This window comes from Ischnura elegans, chromosome X (genome assembly GCF_921293095.1).
Source record: "Ischnura elegans chromosome X, ioIscEleg1.1, whole genome shotgun sequence".
Lineage (NCBI taxonomy): Eukaryota > Metazoa > Arthropoda > Insecta > Odonata > Coenagrionidae > Ischnura > Ischnura elegans.
This window is the reverse complement of record NC_060259.1, coordinates 104,648,409-104,666,039: the sequence shown is the minus strand read 5'-3', so window position 1 is coordinate 104,666,039 and position 17,631 is coordinate 104,648,409. Positions and strand designations below refer to the sequence as shown.

Below are 17,631 nucleotides of genomic sequence, written 5' to 3'. Positions count from 1 at the left end.
AAATTAAGAAAAAACAATATTTCACTTATATACACAATGCATTGATGAGTTTTGTATGCACTTGGGTAGTTTGTGAGTCTGACTGCCCATAGATTCCCATATAATTGGATGGTATGAGCACAAGTGCCCACCTTCCATATTTGATCCAATGTATTCTTGAACAACAAGAAAGAAGTCTTTTGAATACATCCAAGTCTTGATAAATGGCTCAGAGAAGACAAGATGGGATGAGAAAATTAAATAAGGCCTAATCCAGATTTATGAAAAAGTAGCACTGATAATGAATGGATTACAGAGCAATAACAAGGCCATCATTATCATGAGTCAACAATCCTAAGATTGGTTTGACGCAGTTCTCCATTCTTCTCTCCTATCCGCCAGCCTTTTCATAGTGACGTATTCCTTCTCTTTTACATTCTGTATAACCAATAATAAGAAGGTATCATTCATAATGGAGGGTTACTTTTACACACCTCATCATGTACACAGATTGTTGTTCACAGAATTAGTGAGGGGAAAATGGGCAAGAGTTCCTGATTGTATTCCTATAGCTTTGCCACTTCATCAGTGAAGAAGTGAGGAATAAGGTCACTGCTGAATTAGAAGTTAAAGGGAATAACTTTGCTATGTAATTATTTATGAACTGAAGTGTGTGGCGTGCCTTAATAGTGGCTTTTAATTATACATACTGCCTGTTGGTATCGCAGTGAACTTTTCACATTGCTTCCTGTTTTTGTACACATTAATTTACAATTACAAGCTTTACAGGTTTTTTACCTAAGCAATTTCAGCCTTGCTACCTGAATTCCCAAACGATTCACTCAGCTTTTCAAATTCTTTACAAGGTTGTCGTTTTTCTATAATAAAGTGACTTAAAAGGAATTCAATCACATGATAATCAAAGGAACACACATGTTCCCAACAGAAACTAGCCTTTGGTAAAACTCAATCACCTCGTCTTGAGTGAACCAGAATTCCCTTCATTCATTTTTCTCCATTTACAGGGACCATCACCATGGGAGATGTGTTAACAGTTCTTCCATTTGAAAATGCTGTTTTCTTAGTCCAGCTCTTAGGGAAGCATATAAGAGAAATGTTGGAATTCAGCGCATCATTCCATGACCCTCAAGGGTCAAGCCTTGGAGGAGGATTTCTCCAATTATCCGGTATTTATGAAAGTTTTCATAGCAAGTTAATTTTTTATTTCATGAAAATAAGCAATTTATATAATGTTTCCTGGCTAAAAATCATGCTCTAATCACCCTCGCCATTCCTAAGAATTAAATTTGTCCATCAATTATTTGCTTACAATGAAAAATTAAATACAATGCTTGATTGACCTGACATGTACTCAAGCAGTTAATGGCCTTATGTAACATAAGCATCATGGATAATTGTAAATAAAAATATTTTTGAAGCTGATGGACTCTTCCCCTTCTTATTCTCAATTCTTTTGACACTAGGCATAAATATTGACCTTTCATGAGCAATGAAAAAATGTCAATTTACACATCTTTACAACAATAAATATATGTATCATTACAGGAAATTGGAGTAGGGAAATATTTTGAAAATTGAGTGTGTCTAACTATAGATAGATACCTTGATAGCTAGAACAGAATAACTATAGATACCGAGCCATTCAGCACAAATTTTTAGACTTATGTATCTGTTTCTTGTAGGGGTCTTATGGAAAAAATGGGTACCTAATCACTTTTCCACGAGTTAAGGTACCGTATTTCTCCAAATATAGTCTCTCTCTGAATATAGTCCCCCCTAATTTTGAGACTTCAGTTTGAGGAAATAATTTAAGAAATGCGTTTGAATATAGTCCCCCTTAATTTTACCACGGACATTTTTGGATAAAAAGGGGGGACTATATTCAGACATATATGGTACTTATATAAGGTGCGGATAAGACTTTGAAGAGGAATAGGCTGGGAATGCCATCATATATCTTCATTTAAACATTATCTTCTTATGGATGTGGATGTGTTTCATATACACAGCAGATCATCATATTTCGTACCTTATGCCATTCAGAGCTCTTCCTGACAACTATTTAAGTCCTGTTGATGAAATTAAGTAAGCCCAATAACAGCTAAACAACTGATATTAGGTTTTTCTGTAAATTAAAAAAATCAACTGCAGTAAGCGATCTGCCGATGAAAATACAAATTGGTATATGAAGTCCTTTAAGCAGCCGAGAGAAAAATGGCAATGTCTAGATGGAACATATGGCCTAATGGGAGCAGTAGATGACCATGCTAATTAATTGAGAGAAGTTGGTAGTCGTTGATAGCAATGATAATTGTAATTATGTAACCAAAACTTAAATGTTGCATGAAAGAAACTTACTTCAAGGTTCACATGAATTGACATTTTTTTTTCTTTGCCAAAGTGACTTCATGACTAAATTATCGATGATAGGGTTTTATTTCCAGCATATCTAATGGTTGCCTCACTATTGTTATGCAATTACTTTCCCACGAGAGTGGCTATCAATTTTATTAATGCAAATTATTTTCCATTTATTGTCTTACAATTTAATATCTTCAAAGTGTAGAAGTGCCAAGATTGGAAACATTATTTTTATGCATAAATAACTAATGGAATTCTCTGGAATGGTACAATAATGAAAGTACCTAGGAGGGGGCTGAACTTTAGGTCTCCACTCCACCATCACTCTTGATGCTTACAAGTGTCATAAGAAAGGGCTAAGCTACTTACTAGCAGGTCTCTTATTTTTCCTTCCATCATGCCTCAAATTTATATATTGTGGTGGCTGGGTAAATGATTACATCTATAGTTGTAATAAAGGAACAGCTTTTTGACAGACATAGTTGAAAAGGGAATGATGTATATCTTCAAACTGATACTAATGTGGCCTCTTTGTGAGGCCTTAAAAGTCAAGATCTTTGACTTTGGTGTCATAGTCCCTTATTAATAAAAAGACTCCCAATTTTCATGATATTTTCCTAACTACACTATCCTGTGACTCTTTCATCCTATCTGCTATGTTCATTCACATAATTAAAAATTGTTTATAAAAACTTATCCATACTCAATGTTTCAGGCCTCTATGTGCGCTATAACATGAGCAGACCCATTGGAAATCGCACAATGGAGATTAAAGTACGTTGCTCATCCTGCCGGACACCTGTACTCAATGATCTCAATCCTGATGAAATCTATTCTGTCTTGATGCCAAGTTTTCTAGCAGAAGGAGGTGATGGTTACCGTGTCATTAAAAATAATATTATATCCTCAAGAACGCAAGGTAAGAATTGAGACAAATTTTATTCCATGCAAAACTTTAAGTTAGATATACAAAAAATTCTTTAGCAGAAAGGAAAAACAGAGAAAAATAAACAAATAACATTTTTTAATTGGTGAAATAATATTCGTTTCCAATATTGAGATAAACTGGTCTGTTCACTAAATACATACATAGTTACCAAAATCTGCAATATTTCACGAAATATTGTCAATGGATTCCCTTTTAAACTTTTGGCTTTGAATAGTATGAGAGAAAAAATCTTGGCAGCATGAATGCATAAAGGGCATAGCTGAATAAGAGGGTGAAAAGTCCCTTCTCCGGGGTTTTTCCCGTACTTGGGGCATCCAATTTGGGATCAAATAGGACTAACCTCCCCATAATTCCAGCCCGCTAGAAACCCACCTAGCTCGAAAATACGATTTCCAATGTTCTTTAGATATTATCTAGCGATTTGATCAATGGATTTTTCTTCCTCATAGGAAAACCCACTAAAATCGCTGGCACATTAATAGCTTTGCTTGGTTTCGCTTATAGTTGGGCCCTCTTCGCTTCTATAGCGTTGAGGTGTCTTTCCATCGTCCCGTCCCTTCCGCACCTTTCCTCTCCCAGAGGCGTCGTCGGGCTCCCATCGTGGCGGTGCCTCTATCCTTTTCCCTTCCTCTCCTCCCCCTCCCCGGGTGATATGGGGGTACAAGCCACTGCCTTGGTTCCCGGCCCCGGCGCGTTATATCCTCGAAGGGCTCCCCTGAGCCCTCACACGTTGTTCTTTAGATATCTCGGTCTAGACAGCATTTGAAAGATTTTTTGATGTAGCAGATGCCCAATTGTTTTCAAGAATTTTCAGTGCGACAAGGAGAATGGCGTTAATTTGAAAATTTCTAGCGCGTTTTTTATAAAATATTTTTGAGAGGGCCACAAAGTTTGTTTGCCACAAAAATGTTTTCCGGGGACATTTTTTCTTTGTGGCCCTCCGGGGAACTTTCGGCTAGTTATTGAAAAAAATTTTAAGTGATGGAACATAGCGAAAAAATTAGAATATGTGATTTTGGCCATTTTTTGCTGTATTTTTCTATGCCCTGTCCCTCCATAAGACCTGTTACATACCATCTTACATATATTTCGTACTCTCATGAACACCCACACTCATAGGGATTGTAATGCCCACCACAGGGACAGGTTTGTATGGAAACTGGTGCCGAAAATGGCTTCAGGGCCCTTGAAAATGCCTGAGTAAGCTAAAAACATTTTCAACAGTCCACCAACCCCCCTCCGTCACTCCTTTCAAACCTTAGAATAGATTTGATTGGGAAACGTACCACGAGAATTTATTAAGCGTCCTCGATGACCTCCTTGTCAGATATGAATTCATTGAGACTACTTCACCTATGCTGAACCATTAGGATTTCATCTATCTCTTGCGAAAAGTGCCGGGAGCGCGAGAGCACTGTCGCTCTTAGATGCTGATAGTTCTCTAATCATTCAATAGTCAATATTCATTTTATTTTCACATTATCTATTTTCTTTAAATTTTAAAAATTAACTCATATTACCAATAATTGGTCAGATAATACATTAAAAAGGTGAAACAACATATAATAAAGATTTCCTTAAGTTTTTGAATACATACCATTGGTTGTTTTTGAGACCTAATTTTTTTCCAAACCTACTGCAAAATCAGCGAAGATGCCTCGGCACTTTTAGCATAGTACCCAGAAAATTGGTTGGCACTGAAAGGGCAGAGCAGAGTTAAAAATATGATAATTCAAGCTAATTTCTTCAAATTGATTCAACCTTACCATTAAATTATCATTCTGGGATGAATTTCAGGAGGAAAAAGGTAAAACGAATTTGAAATTGAAACATAATTATGGGATTGATATGGGATATGGGAAATCTGAGATAATTATGGGGCTGGAAAAATGCTCTGATTCTAAGGTTTAAAGTATTTACAATCTCACACTCAATAGCAGTAGGTACTCAAAATACTTGGGAACATAAGAAATGATTGCCGTATTAAATATGCAGTGCAGTACATCGATCAAAATTCAGAGATTTCATTTCTGGTTCTTACACCTTTCAGATGTAACAGACACACAAATGCTGGCAAATTACTTACGCAAGAAATCACCAGTTTACCACGGAGTGGAGTGGAGAATTCAAATTGTCTACTCTGACATGGATCTAAAAAATCAGGAAGATCATGTGACAGAGATGACTGCAAGTTTGCATCAAGAGTCGGCCGCAACACATTTTTCTACTGAGTGTGTGGCAGTTTTATTTGTTGCGCTATTAAATTTATTATTAAATTAATGAAAAATAATTCCAATAAAGATTTGCTTCTTTCTCTTTTATCCTACACCTAAATGACCAAACTGTGGGAAATATGAAAATATTTAGGTGCAAATATAGGGGACCGGGCTCAATCCCTGAAATGAACATTTTTTTGCATTTGAACTTCATATATAACATCCACTGCTTAGAGCAATTGCAGTGCTCCCTATTCATCAATTTTAATGACCGCAATTGCTTAACATTTTTTTTATTTTATATATAAATTAGTACTGTGGGATGTCCTTTTTAAAAATTACTTGACGAAGCCTCACATTGATCTTGGCTCCCCAGAGATATTCACTTGCCTCGTTAATCACACCTAAATATTTATTCAGAATTACAACTAACTGTATTCAAATAACTATTGATACCATGTATCAAAAATAGTGATGAAATTCTTTTACATAGCTGTTTGTCAATGGCAAAATTTGCATGAAAATGCTTTCATGCATAAATTTACCTGGAGTAACTATAAGGGAAAAATGAGGACATTTGAATTACTGTTTTTCACATAGATTATCCTAGAATCCACCTCATATCTGGCTGGTTGAACACTACACACACTGTAACAACCTTGCCATGTATGGATTATTATCTGTATAAAGGGAATTATTATCTGTATAAATGTATAGTCTTTAAAAATTCATAAGGTTATGCAAAATTATGATTTGAAGTCATATTTTTGTTTTTCCCAGGATGAATTACATTTTGTAGGAAATATGTGAGGAATACCCAGCAGCATCTTTTCAAAGTGCACAGCAAGTGCGGTATTTGATCAAGAGAAATATCAATGATTTAAAAGATATGGTAGCAAATTAATTTCATATAATTAAATTTCGTAGCCACACAATGCATTCCTCCTTCTCTTCATCTCGGAATACCCTATTCCACAACCTGCCTAAAGCTAAGAAATATCTTAATACAGCGTTGACTTGTAGATAAATAGCATATCCCTTCAAGATGTATTTCAGCTTTGGAAAGTAAAATCAAAATTTTAAATCGATGACCACAAACAAAATTGTTGGAATTTCTATGCACTCAGCGAAATACGAAGGGCAATTTATTTTCCACACAAAGCGTGTGAATGAACGTGTCACCCCATGGAAATGCACCGATTGGAAGCTCGCAACCCTGAACACTGCTCTCCTTTTCCTAATACATGGAGTAAACCATAAAATGAAAGTAAAATCAGTAGTTAGGTTTAAATGCCATGAAATGCATTAATTTTGCCAATTTTGCCGCCGGAATGTATGAGTTAAATATTTTTAAAGAATCTTCTATGACAAAAAAGTCAAAGATTTCACTGGTAGTGCTAAAGAGTGAGCGACGTGACAGTGCTGACGAAAAAGACGGTAAATTTAGATTAGTGTGAGAAATTCACGGTCTAGGAGAGTACAGACTTGATGTTAATAACTATTAACCCATAGAAAATGTGGAAACTCCTCCGGCTTTTGAATGAATTTGAGTGAATTAACGGCTACTTCAGCCGTCGACTATTCTCCTGTAAATTTAGCTAATTCCGTGGAAATGAGCATTTGCCATTCAGCTGGCTCACCATTGTGCGGTCTTGCGTATTTTGCCTTTACATAGTTGGTATATAGGAAAAGAAACCTGGACCAGAATATGCATCCGTCCCTTACACTTAAAAAAAGAACATTTTTAGGCCTCTCCATGGAGAGGACACACATGTTCAACAATACGACGCCCAGACGGATCGCCGGACAGGGACCACTCAAAACGTGAGAGCGTAAAATAGAACTGTTTGAAGAAGTTAAAATAAGTTTTTTCATCGATTTGAAAGCAAAAGAATGTTTAATCAGAGGGGTATATCTCAAATTTTCCCTGTCAACTAGGTCAATCAGCAACCCTTATCTTGAAGCCTTACTAAACACAAAAAAAGTTCATTATGCATATCGGTTGATGTGCGATATCACTGTTAACAGGTCATGAATGGTTGAAATATTTTCCTTCCATTACCAAACCATCTGGGATGAGACTAACGGAGGATTTCCGTGTTAAATTATCATCTCTAATATTTCTACGTATCGAGAAAATATGGATTAGTTTCCTATTCCACCTTTGGCTGAAAGATTAAACCACAGACCACAAGGCCCCTTTTCCACGCGACTATTTAATCGAAAAACCCTCTAAAAATCCAGCTTTGCGCCGTCATCTTCAAGATGTAAATTCATAATTTAAAAAGAGACGTGATTAAGACGAGATACATGATATTGAAAGTCTGACTAGTTTTCGCCATGAAAAAAAAATATTTAAATTCCTCGTTGTCTTTGGGCTCATCCAAAATATCATTACTACTCACGAGGATTTTTACGAAAGTTCCCTTAACGACAACTCCGAGCAAAAGTTAGCTTTTCTCTCGTGAATCTGAGTGCCGCGTCGCAGATCGTTTCCGGCAGGTCTTTAGTTGTCAACGATATGCGCAACCCGATGCACACGTTCGATAGATGTCAATCAAGAACGACAGCTTTCCTTTTGTGAGTCGCTTCCTCTTCTGGTGAGTTCACTGCGCGCCCACTCCGCGAGGCGTCAAGCATGCTGCTGGTGTTGACGCGCTGACTTCTCACCCAATCGGTCCGGGTTAAAATCCCGGGGGTGGCAGAGAGTTTTCAGAGGCTGTGAGATCCCTGCTAGAGTGCCTTGTAGCGGGCGCTTCAAGTACAGTCCGTGAGATGGGCGTTACGCCCGCGCCGTGGTCCCCGTTGGGCGTGGCCCGCGCCTCCGTTGGGAGTTCGCTAATGCCCACGCCGCGTCTCTTTCCACCCTTCCCTTCTTTCGAAGTGCAAGTAACAAATGATCAGTGGGTCTCAGCCTCCAAACGCCATCCAATCAATGCACGCAGTGCCTCCAAGCGATGGGCACAGGATCCGCATGAGGGCCGAAGGCAATATTGCAAGGTCGGGTCAACCTCCGGGAATAACGTAATGGCTCTCCCTTCCAACTACGTGCACAGCAAATGTATTATGATTGAACTCATCTACCCTTTAAGAGTAAACATCGCTACCGCTAACACCAGTCGTATTCTGTCACTTTTCGCAATAAGTTATTCGTTTAACACTTATGCTATCATACTGAAATATTCAGGGCGTTCAGAGAAAATCCCTGTAAATATAGATTGCTACATCGAAATTTTACGCTTTAAAAGAGGCAAAATTTTCATAATATAGATATAGAAATATGTTAAATATGGTCTGTTAAATGCTGTCAGCTCTATAATAGTACGCGTAACTCGCGTTTTTAATCGATCGAGCGAAATCAATGCGTCTCCTTGATTTATTTCCAATTCGCACGCACCGGAAAACCATACATGTCATCAAATAAGCTCTACTTTTGCTTGTATAGAGCTGAAATTTGTAATCAACGTTGGCTTTTGCCGAAATAGCCTTAGTTGTGACGGCTTGGCCTCCTTTGTCGTTTTTTTACGGAATCCGTTTGATTTTTCAAATTAAAAAAAGTTATTACTTTGGTGGCAGTGGTTATTATTAGAGGGATCTTATATAAATGCAATAAATCTCTTCCTTCAATTGTCATTGCTTGGTTTTTACATTAACAGTGACCATTTCTATTTCTCTTTACTCTTTAAGTTCACCTCTTGCTGTTTTTTGAATTAAGGATCCAAAACATTTTTGTCAGCCCTCAAAATAAAATGTTGGTTGCATAAATTTCGTGATAAAAATGGTTCCCAACAGTAAAAAATTGGCCATCATGTTCCCTAATTTCGTCTTTATGCTGTTGAATAGGATTGGCTGAAAATTACTTTTCTTCGAGATAAAATTTTCCCCGTGCGAAAAAGTCGTGAACGAGTATCACGGTCGTCGGTTTTAGATACGATTTACTTTCGACATTGGATTATACCAGCCTCGAATTTAAGAACCACAGAGTTTGATTTTCCGAAAAATAAGGCGGATACTGGAAACAAACGCCTAAGGAGACCAAGACATAATAAATACGGTCATTTTCGTGATAGCAAACGATCACTTTAACTTGCAGCACTACACAGACAAAATAAAGAGATTATTTTATGAAATTTATGGCGTGAATAATATATACTAATATATATAAGAAGCACAGCACCGAAAATTTTTTTCGGCTTGTGACCACAATTTCCATATTCCCTTTTTGATTGTGTGGTAAATTTGGAATTTTTGTAATATATTTATTTCAAAACTTTCTCTTCCTATGTATTCATGACCCAGAGATAAAATAATCCGAAACATGAAGCTTTAACTATCATGAACTTTTAATACATGCTAATTTTTATGCATAAATGCAAATTTGACGAATTATTTCGATAGAAAATATATTTAGATAGTCATAGTTACCACATTAATACGGCTTGAACCTCACTTGCGAATGTAAACATCTCTTTACTAGTTATGTGCAGAACATTCTCAGAATTTATATCAACGATTTGGCCACAATTACTTGTCTAACCAACCATTACTACCCCGCCCTAAGCCTATTATTCAACAAAGGAATTTTTGCAAAAATATTTTAAAGGGTGGCGGTGATTAATGTCATCCAATTTTGAGAGAATTTCCAATTTGAGACAGTCTGACCTGAGAAAATAAAAAAGTCATATTTCAGCTTACCCCACCGTAGAAATATCCACCGTAAGATTCATATATTTATTCCGGAGCCAAAATCGCACTGAATCTAATACTATTAATTTTACATCAAATTTTACCCATTATTTGAAAGCCAGGCAGATGTATTAACCATGCGGTGCGCTAATTATGTCTGTTAACCTGACAATAGCTCTCAAATTTGAAGTTTCGTCCCAAAATTTTCCGGAGACTTCAACGCGTGAATTGAGGATCTTCCACTCTTACGCAGCTTGGAATACACCATGACTTTTTTCACGAGCACAAAATTAATTGCAGTCTCAAACTTTGGTAGAATCACAGTCAATGTGAAGCCCTACACTGTAAACTTTCGAAAACCGTAATCTCCCGTCAATTTCACACAGAGGATACTCCAAACCTAAATATCTGACACTGAACGGCAGAGCCGCTTCGCTGAGATGGACGGTGCAGACATTCGGATGGATTTTTGGGTACGGAGCCACGTCAGCGATCGCGAGCCTATCACTAGAGCGCGGAAAAAAAAGCCTTTCGAATTTTTGCAGGAGGGCCTTTCGTGCTTTTAAATATACATCGTCACCAATTTCATCCAAAAAACTAAACTATCGTGAGAGATATTTTGCCATTCCTCGGTGTTCCGGGAGTATTTACGATAAAAAAAACTCTTTTAGGAGTAATAATTTTAATTGCAATGCCTAACTAAATATCCGATGTGATCAGGGCCGCCGATCCAATTGCTTCGTGCGAAATAACCGTAGAAGTGATCCAAATAGTTAAATAAAAGGAAGAACGGAGTAGGATCATAACGGAAGATTTAGATACATCAACCCCACTCCTCCAACGTGCTGCTCCACACAAGCCCTGCATGTGTTTTTGCCGTTTTTCCTCGCTTCTCGTGCCAATGCCAGGCTATCTCGGAGGAAAATTGGGGCATAATACGTTTCTCGTAGCATTCTCGGTGGCCAGCGTGTGGTTTTGCAGGGAAGAAAGAGAGGAAATTAATCGTGTACCAGAGAATGCTTTAAAAAATGAAACTGAATTCAAACAATAATTTATTCAAATTCACATTTTTAAATGTATTTTATTTGTGTAGTAAACTTAAGAAACGGCTGAATTTTATTTTCGCTGCTTATCGAAAACACATCGAGGGAAACCTCTCTTGATACACGTCAGAACTCCGACATCCAAAATTCTCAGAGTGACATCCTCTTGTAAATGCGCCCTGCAGAATGTGTTTAAAAAGGGTTTACTTCTATGGTCTTTTCGTGTTTAGAATTTTTCCCCCCCAAAAATCATTAATTGTGTTTACCTCAACAAAAATTACTACCTCGAAAAAAATTCCAAGACGCAAGAAAATCTAAACGTCCAAGGTACATCTCCAATTTCCCGTTCATTTGTAATAAAATTCCTGAATTCATTTACCCTGACATATTTTGGTTAAATATCTGTATTATCCTTGATTCTCTCACACTCTTCTTAATGATGTGAGAAAAGCGTTTAAATACGTCGAATAAAAACATTTTTTCTCCAATTAAGAAGGATTTGAATCATTTCATATCACGTTTTGCCATAGAAATTATCTCTAATTCATTAATTGAGGCCAAACCTGTATTTGAGACATGAGGAATTTCATCTATGGGTTGATGTATACCGTAAAAACATTCATATAAATCTTTTAACAAAACCAAAATAGACTAATTGTAAGTTGGAGCGTACCCTCTGCATTTCCGCATTAATCTAGTCCTCAAATTCATCTCTGTTTGTATCTGCACCTTTAATAAAACGTCTTTAAACCTATCAATGGCATCACTCCGATTTATCTTCGTGAATAATGCATGTACTGAAATTACTTGCGGTTTCCTAGTCATAATTATTTTTGACATTATGGGTATTCATTTTCACAATGTCTTTTCTTTCCAATTTTGGGAATATACCAATTAGAGTAAATATTTGTTTGTATAGCAGATTCACTGAGTGAAGAAAGAGCAAATACATAGTCTCAGTGGATGATATTATAAGAAGGTCAGCATCTTAGATCAATCTTCGTAGCATCAATAATGGCAGGGAAAAGAATGATGTTACATATATCTCACCACTGTGATAATTTTTAAAGTTGATTGTGAACGTGCATTTTAAACCCACCGTTTAGAGTCGTGAATTGTATCTTAAACGTGTGTGCAAATTAATGGATGTACTAAGGTGGTAAATAGCTCCTCTTACATGCAAGTGATTTCCTAACGAGAGAGGCAAGCAATTTGAAGATGCGAAATTTGGCGCTCCGAGTAAAATGGTTATGAGGAACAATTTTGTAAAAAATACGGCGTCAAGTAAGAAAAGGTAATCTCTATATTACCGAATGATAGTAAAGATTACAAGTAAAATAATAATAGTAATAAGAACTAATAATCTTTTTGAAAGAGATTTCAAAATCGTGATAAATGTGGATATTTTTTCTCGTGACAATTCATGAATACATGAGAGAATGAGTTCTAAATGATTTAAAAAGCATTCATTCGACCAATATTAACCTAAGTCGAAACTATATGCACCGAAATAAATTTTCCGGTATTTTGAAGTATTACCAAAGTACCGGTTTACCGGCTGAGAAAAATATACCTGCATGTCAATTCAGTCATCATACTGCAATCCTAAGATTGGTGTAAACTTACTTCAATTTCTCCCTATCCCATATCAGTTATCGCGTCATACCAGATATATTAATATAATAGGAAAAATATGCCAAACTCACACACTGATACATACTGCATATTCCCATCGAAAAAAATGGAAATTTTGATGACTTCAAACGCAAGAAGTCAGGGATAAAAATGTAAGCCTCTCATCCTCAAGCCACTCTTTGATTGAAATTTGGGAACATATAACAGACTTTTCTTAGTTATCGCTCATCACTTTCATTGGCCATCAGTCAGGTTCTTTGGTCACAGAATGTCTTACAATTTATTAATTTTTTAAACAAAAGGTCGTAAGATTGTATTTATTTTTACCTAGTTTATTTTAAAAAATGAGGCTACTGCTGATGAGCCTTTCAAACGAACTTGGAGCCGATTACTGAAGTTGGTGAAAGCAATGTGTGACTGCGTGGTGCCGGCGATGCGCACTATTTAATCTATCCAGCAATAGGAAAGTGAGTGGTCATTGGGGATCCCCATCGAGCCAACTGTCAAAATTAAGGGAGCAGTAACCTACGATGGGGACTCGATCCCTAGGAATATAATTTACCAGCAGCACATGTTCTCCACTAGGCCAACGCGGGTCATTACATTGCAAGACTTACGATACGAAAGATATTAATCAACAGCGAAAACCGGGGTAAGTATGTAGTAAATTCACACGAAATAATCATTAAATCCAGCATAAATCTGACCAGACTGATACATTTGCAATAATGAAGTGATTTCTCTCATTGGGTGCATGCATCTTCACGCACAAACGAAACATTTCCGGCGCGTAGCCAAAGGCAACTAAAAGCGTATGGGAAACTGAACTTCTTTGAGAAGCGGGAGTGGCGACACATACTTTGTCCTAACACTTTTGAAAGTGCCTTAACATGCCGGGACATTAACTACCCCTTTTTTACTTAGACGGGGGTGTGGCACGCTCGTTTCGTCCCCAAACAAGCGTGATAAGCACAGTGAGTTATTTCGTCCGTAAGGATACCGATCACAATATACATCATTACCTTCATTCCACAATTTCACCAATATTATCAATTTTAAATACAACTGATATAAGGAGCGAGGCTTGGACTTTGAAAGAAGCAGAGTGAAGAGTTCTAGCATTCTAAATGTGGTGCTACTGAAGAATGATGAAGATAAAATGGATCGACCGAGTAAGTAACGAGGAAGTGCTAGGAAAAGTGGGAGAAAAGAGAAGTATTCTATAAACCTTAAGCAGAAGGGAAACTTAGTTGGCCACATTATGAGACATGATGAAAACAATCTTAGAGGGACAGGTGGAAGGGAAGAAGGGCAAGGGACGGTTATGATTTACATACGACGGGTTATAAAGGATATAAAAGAAAAGAAATACGTCACATGAAAAGGCTAGTGGATAGGAAAGCTACTTCAACCCAATCTTAGGATGACTTATGATGATAATGGCTGATATTAGTCTACTTAATATTAGCTTCATTAATAGCCTGATTCATTTTCCATATTTTTTGCATAATTTCTTGATTCTTTGATGAATTCCATTTAGGAGAAATGTCTCCTGGATTTACTCTGATTTTTGATGCAAACTCCGTTCACGTTATCGGTGCTATTCTCTTCGTTACATGAAGGCACGAATCCTTCGACATTATTGCAATGTCTCAGAAGAGTGATCCTGGCGTTTCTTTCGTCCAAATCGTTTCCAGCAAGGAGTGTGTTATTGATATTGATGGCTACTTTAAATCACCTGATATTATTTTCTGGCTAAATTGTCCATTTCACCAGTCCTTCTGTAACGTACGCTCCAATCATACAGCAATCACTTAAGCTTCCCAGAACTGAGCGTGAATGTGAAACACACGAATGTACGAAACGAAATTAGGATTCATTCGGTGTTGTACTGAAAAGACGTCAAGAGACAAAAAAAATCAAATATCAGTCATTTATCAGGGTCATAATACTCAGGAAAACTAAGAAAATTCAGGCAAACAGGCACGAGCAGAACAAAATATAAGTGTTTTACTTCATTTCACATTGATAAAAAATCGTGAAGAGGTGGGCGGTCACCACCACGAGGGAAAACTTTAGTGGAGCCCCGACCCCCACGCCCTCTGACTACGTGTCTGACCGTGATGTCGTTGCGCACTGCTCGATGCGAACCAAGTGGTGGCGAATATTAAGAGTGCGGAAGCAGTCGCGATGGATGACGGGAAGGGAAGTGTGACTCGGGGGGCAAGAGGAATGAGGTTCAGGTCAATAGGTCTCCACGTTCTCCATTGAGAAGACAATGGTGTGGGCATGCATACAGACGTGCGTATGAGCACAGTCACGACAATTCACGCACATTATTTCCCCCACTTAAGGACATAAAGGCCGTTTATATCCTCGTCCATTGAGCTTTTCTCTGCAGACTGAAATGTTACGAGGAAAGCTAATGAAAGACAATTGTTCTCGGTTTATACTCTACGCAGATATAAAATAAGTTATGCCGACGGAAGAGAAAGCTTAGAGTAAAAAGTACAAGTGGTAGTGTGTTTTAAAATGTTTTGCTGTAAAAAAAACGGGGTTTTAGGCACTGCTTAGCCTCCAAAGCGTCTAAAATTGATACGACGGAATATGAGAAGCGTTCTTTGTTTGCAAGGTTGTGTTTAGAGGACCGCAGACAGTTAAATATTGAATCAGGGTATGGGAACAAGGGTTAACAGCAGGCGATGTTCGAGGAAAACGTCAATGAGTGGCCGGAGGAGGCTATGTGCGCGAATATGGAGGTCCCTGAGGATTCAAAGTCCGGAAAAAAATCACGAGGATTGCATTTTGGTCCAAAAATAATAAATAGGAGTACATTACGGTAAATTGGGACGTATCGTACCGATAATCTTTGTCCTAACAATCCGTCTTGCCCATTCATCCAAAGAATTCAGAACATTTGCAATCATGGATCTTTAAATGTCTCAAAGAAACTATTTGAGACTATAAAATCCTTAATTGTTCCGTTGTCTATAAGCAGAGAGGAGTATCCTCGCCATAAGTTACAATCTAATTACGTTAAAATTCTGGTATTGTGAGCATCATCCCGAGATTCTAAGAGTAAATCAAAATTTTATAATTCTAATAAAAATATTAAATTAATCACTATAATTTTAAATCATAACTATAAATATTTCTTGTATGAACCGCCTTTTTGCGAACGGGCGTTAATGGCTCAAGCAGAAATATCGGGCACGATGAAAGACAATCCATCGCCAGGATTGTTTGAAGGCAGAAGTAGTATTTAAAATATCTGTTCCTATTTTTTTTTTAAATTGCACATCTTCACGTATGTGTTGGAGAAATACTAACGATTCGCAAACGGCTTATTTCAGGTTTTTGCCTCAATTAGGTTTTGTCTAAGAGCTTCGTCCCACAAAACCGGCTGCAAATTTTATCAGACGGCCCAAATAACAGCAATCCGCCGTATTTGTGAGAATTGAGATAGATAGAAGGGCACTTATTAGCACTTATACCATGATTTCGATTCACACTTTTTCGTCACACGCCCAACGGCGGTGAAGGGGGAGTAATGGCGCGGAAAACACGGATTGATTACTGAGAGTGGGTTGCAGCTCAAAGAATTTTGTCGTTTTCAGTTCAGAAGACTTATTTACGAGTCAAAATGTTGCAAATTGATAATTAGTTATTCATTACCTTTACCTATCAATGAAGAAATTTTACTCTTGCAATTCGATGAATGATATTTCATAACAAATTCGCTATTATCTTGCTGAATTTCTAATGTTCCCTATTCATCTATTCTGTGGAACTCTCGAGTTGAATGACTTTGTGAGCATGCATAATTGAAACGTCTCCATGCCTATGTACTCATTCAGTATACATAATAATAGTTCTGAATACTTCTCTCAAGGGTGGTCTGTTGGATTTGAGTAACCTTGAGAGAAAATACTTCAGGGCCATTTCATTCAAATTCATGAAGACCTCTATGAAATTTGCGAGCGCACCTCTGTGTACGTTTATCCAAACGACCGGAGCTGCGGACATTTATGAATGATTAACAAACTGAACGCTTCAACTTTCGAAGCTGGGTTATCTAACTGGGCTAGGTCCCATGAAGTTACAGCAAATTAAAAAAAACAAATATTTCTAAATTACTAAAGAATCACAAAATCGTGCCAACTTTGTCACTTGATTCAGCCGCCATGAAAAGTAGAAGTATAAGGAAAAAACAGTTTGAAATGTGCTACTTGATACTGTTAGTGCTGACGCATTTTTTAAATCCTCCAATACAGCCGCAATCGTATTAAATAATACCTTTAAATATACCGAAATAGGGTAAAATACACAAGAAACTATCAAAATTAAGGCCCTGCATGTAGAGTGAGCAATATTTTTGCGATTCATATTTTAACTTTTAAAAAAATTAGTATTCGGAGCACGTTAGCCAACCCAGCACGAGGTTAGTATTGATACTTCTAGTTGGAATTATATCTAAACAGTAACTCTGATTTCATGCTGATGAAGTTTATCTATAAATTTACTTAAGATTATAAATAATTATGTATCACTATCAGTTTACAATAACTATTGAAAGAAACAGGTTTCATGTCCCTTCTAAATTGAGCGTGATAGTTTCAAAATATAGCCACACTATCCTCTAGTAATTATTGCTGGTAGGCTTATTTTTATTTACTTTATTACACAATAATTACGAATTTATACACACTTTTATCGGCTCACCTCTTTGTTCCCATACGCC

At 37.2% G+C, this 17,631-nt stretch overlaps 1 protein-coding gene across 1 annotated transcript in view; it reads left to right on the top strand.

The window, feature by feature from the left end:
• Positions 1–5,600, top strand: part of LOC124171095 (protein 5NUC-like) — a 36,149-nt gene extending 30,549 nt beyond the window's left edge. The window contains exons 7-9 of the mRNA XM_046550240.1: positions 1,005–1,166; positions 3,077–3,280; positions 5,361–5,600. Of these exons, the coding sequence (XP_046406196.1) occupies positions 1,005–1,166; positions 3,077–3,280; positions 5,361–5,590 (596 nt within the window). The 3' untranslated portion in view covers positions 5,591–5,600. The remainder of the gene's footprint in view (positions 1–1,004; positions 1,167–3,076; positions 3,281–5,360) is intronic.
• Positions 5,601–17,631: the final 12,031 nt, after the last annotated feature.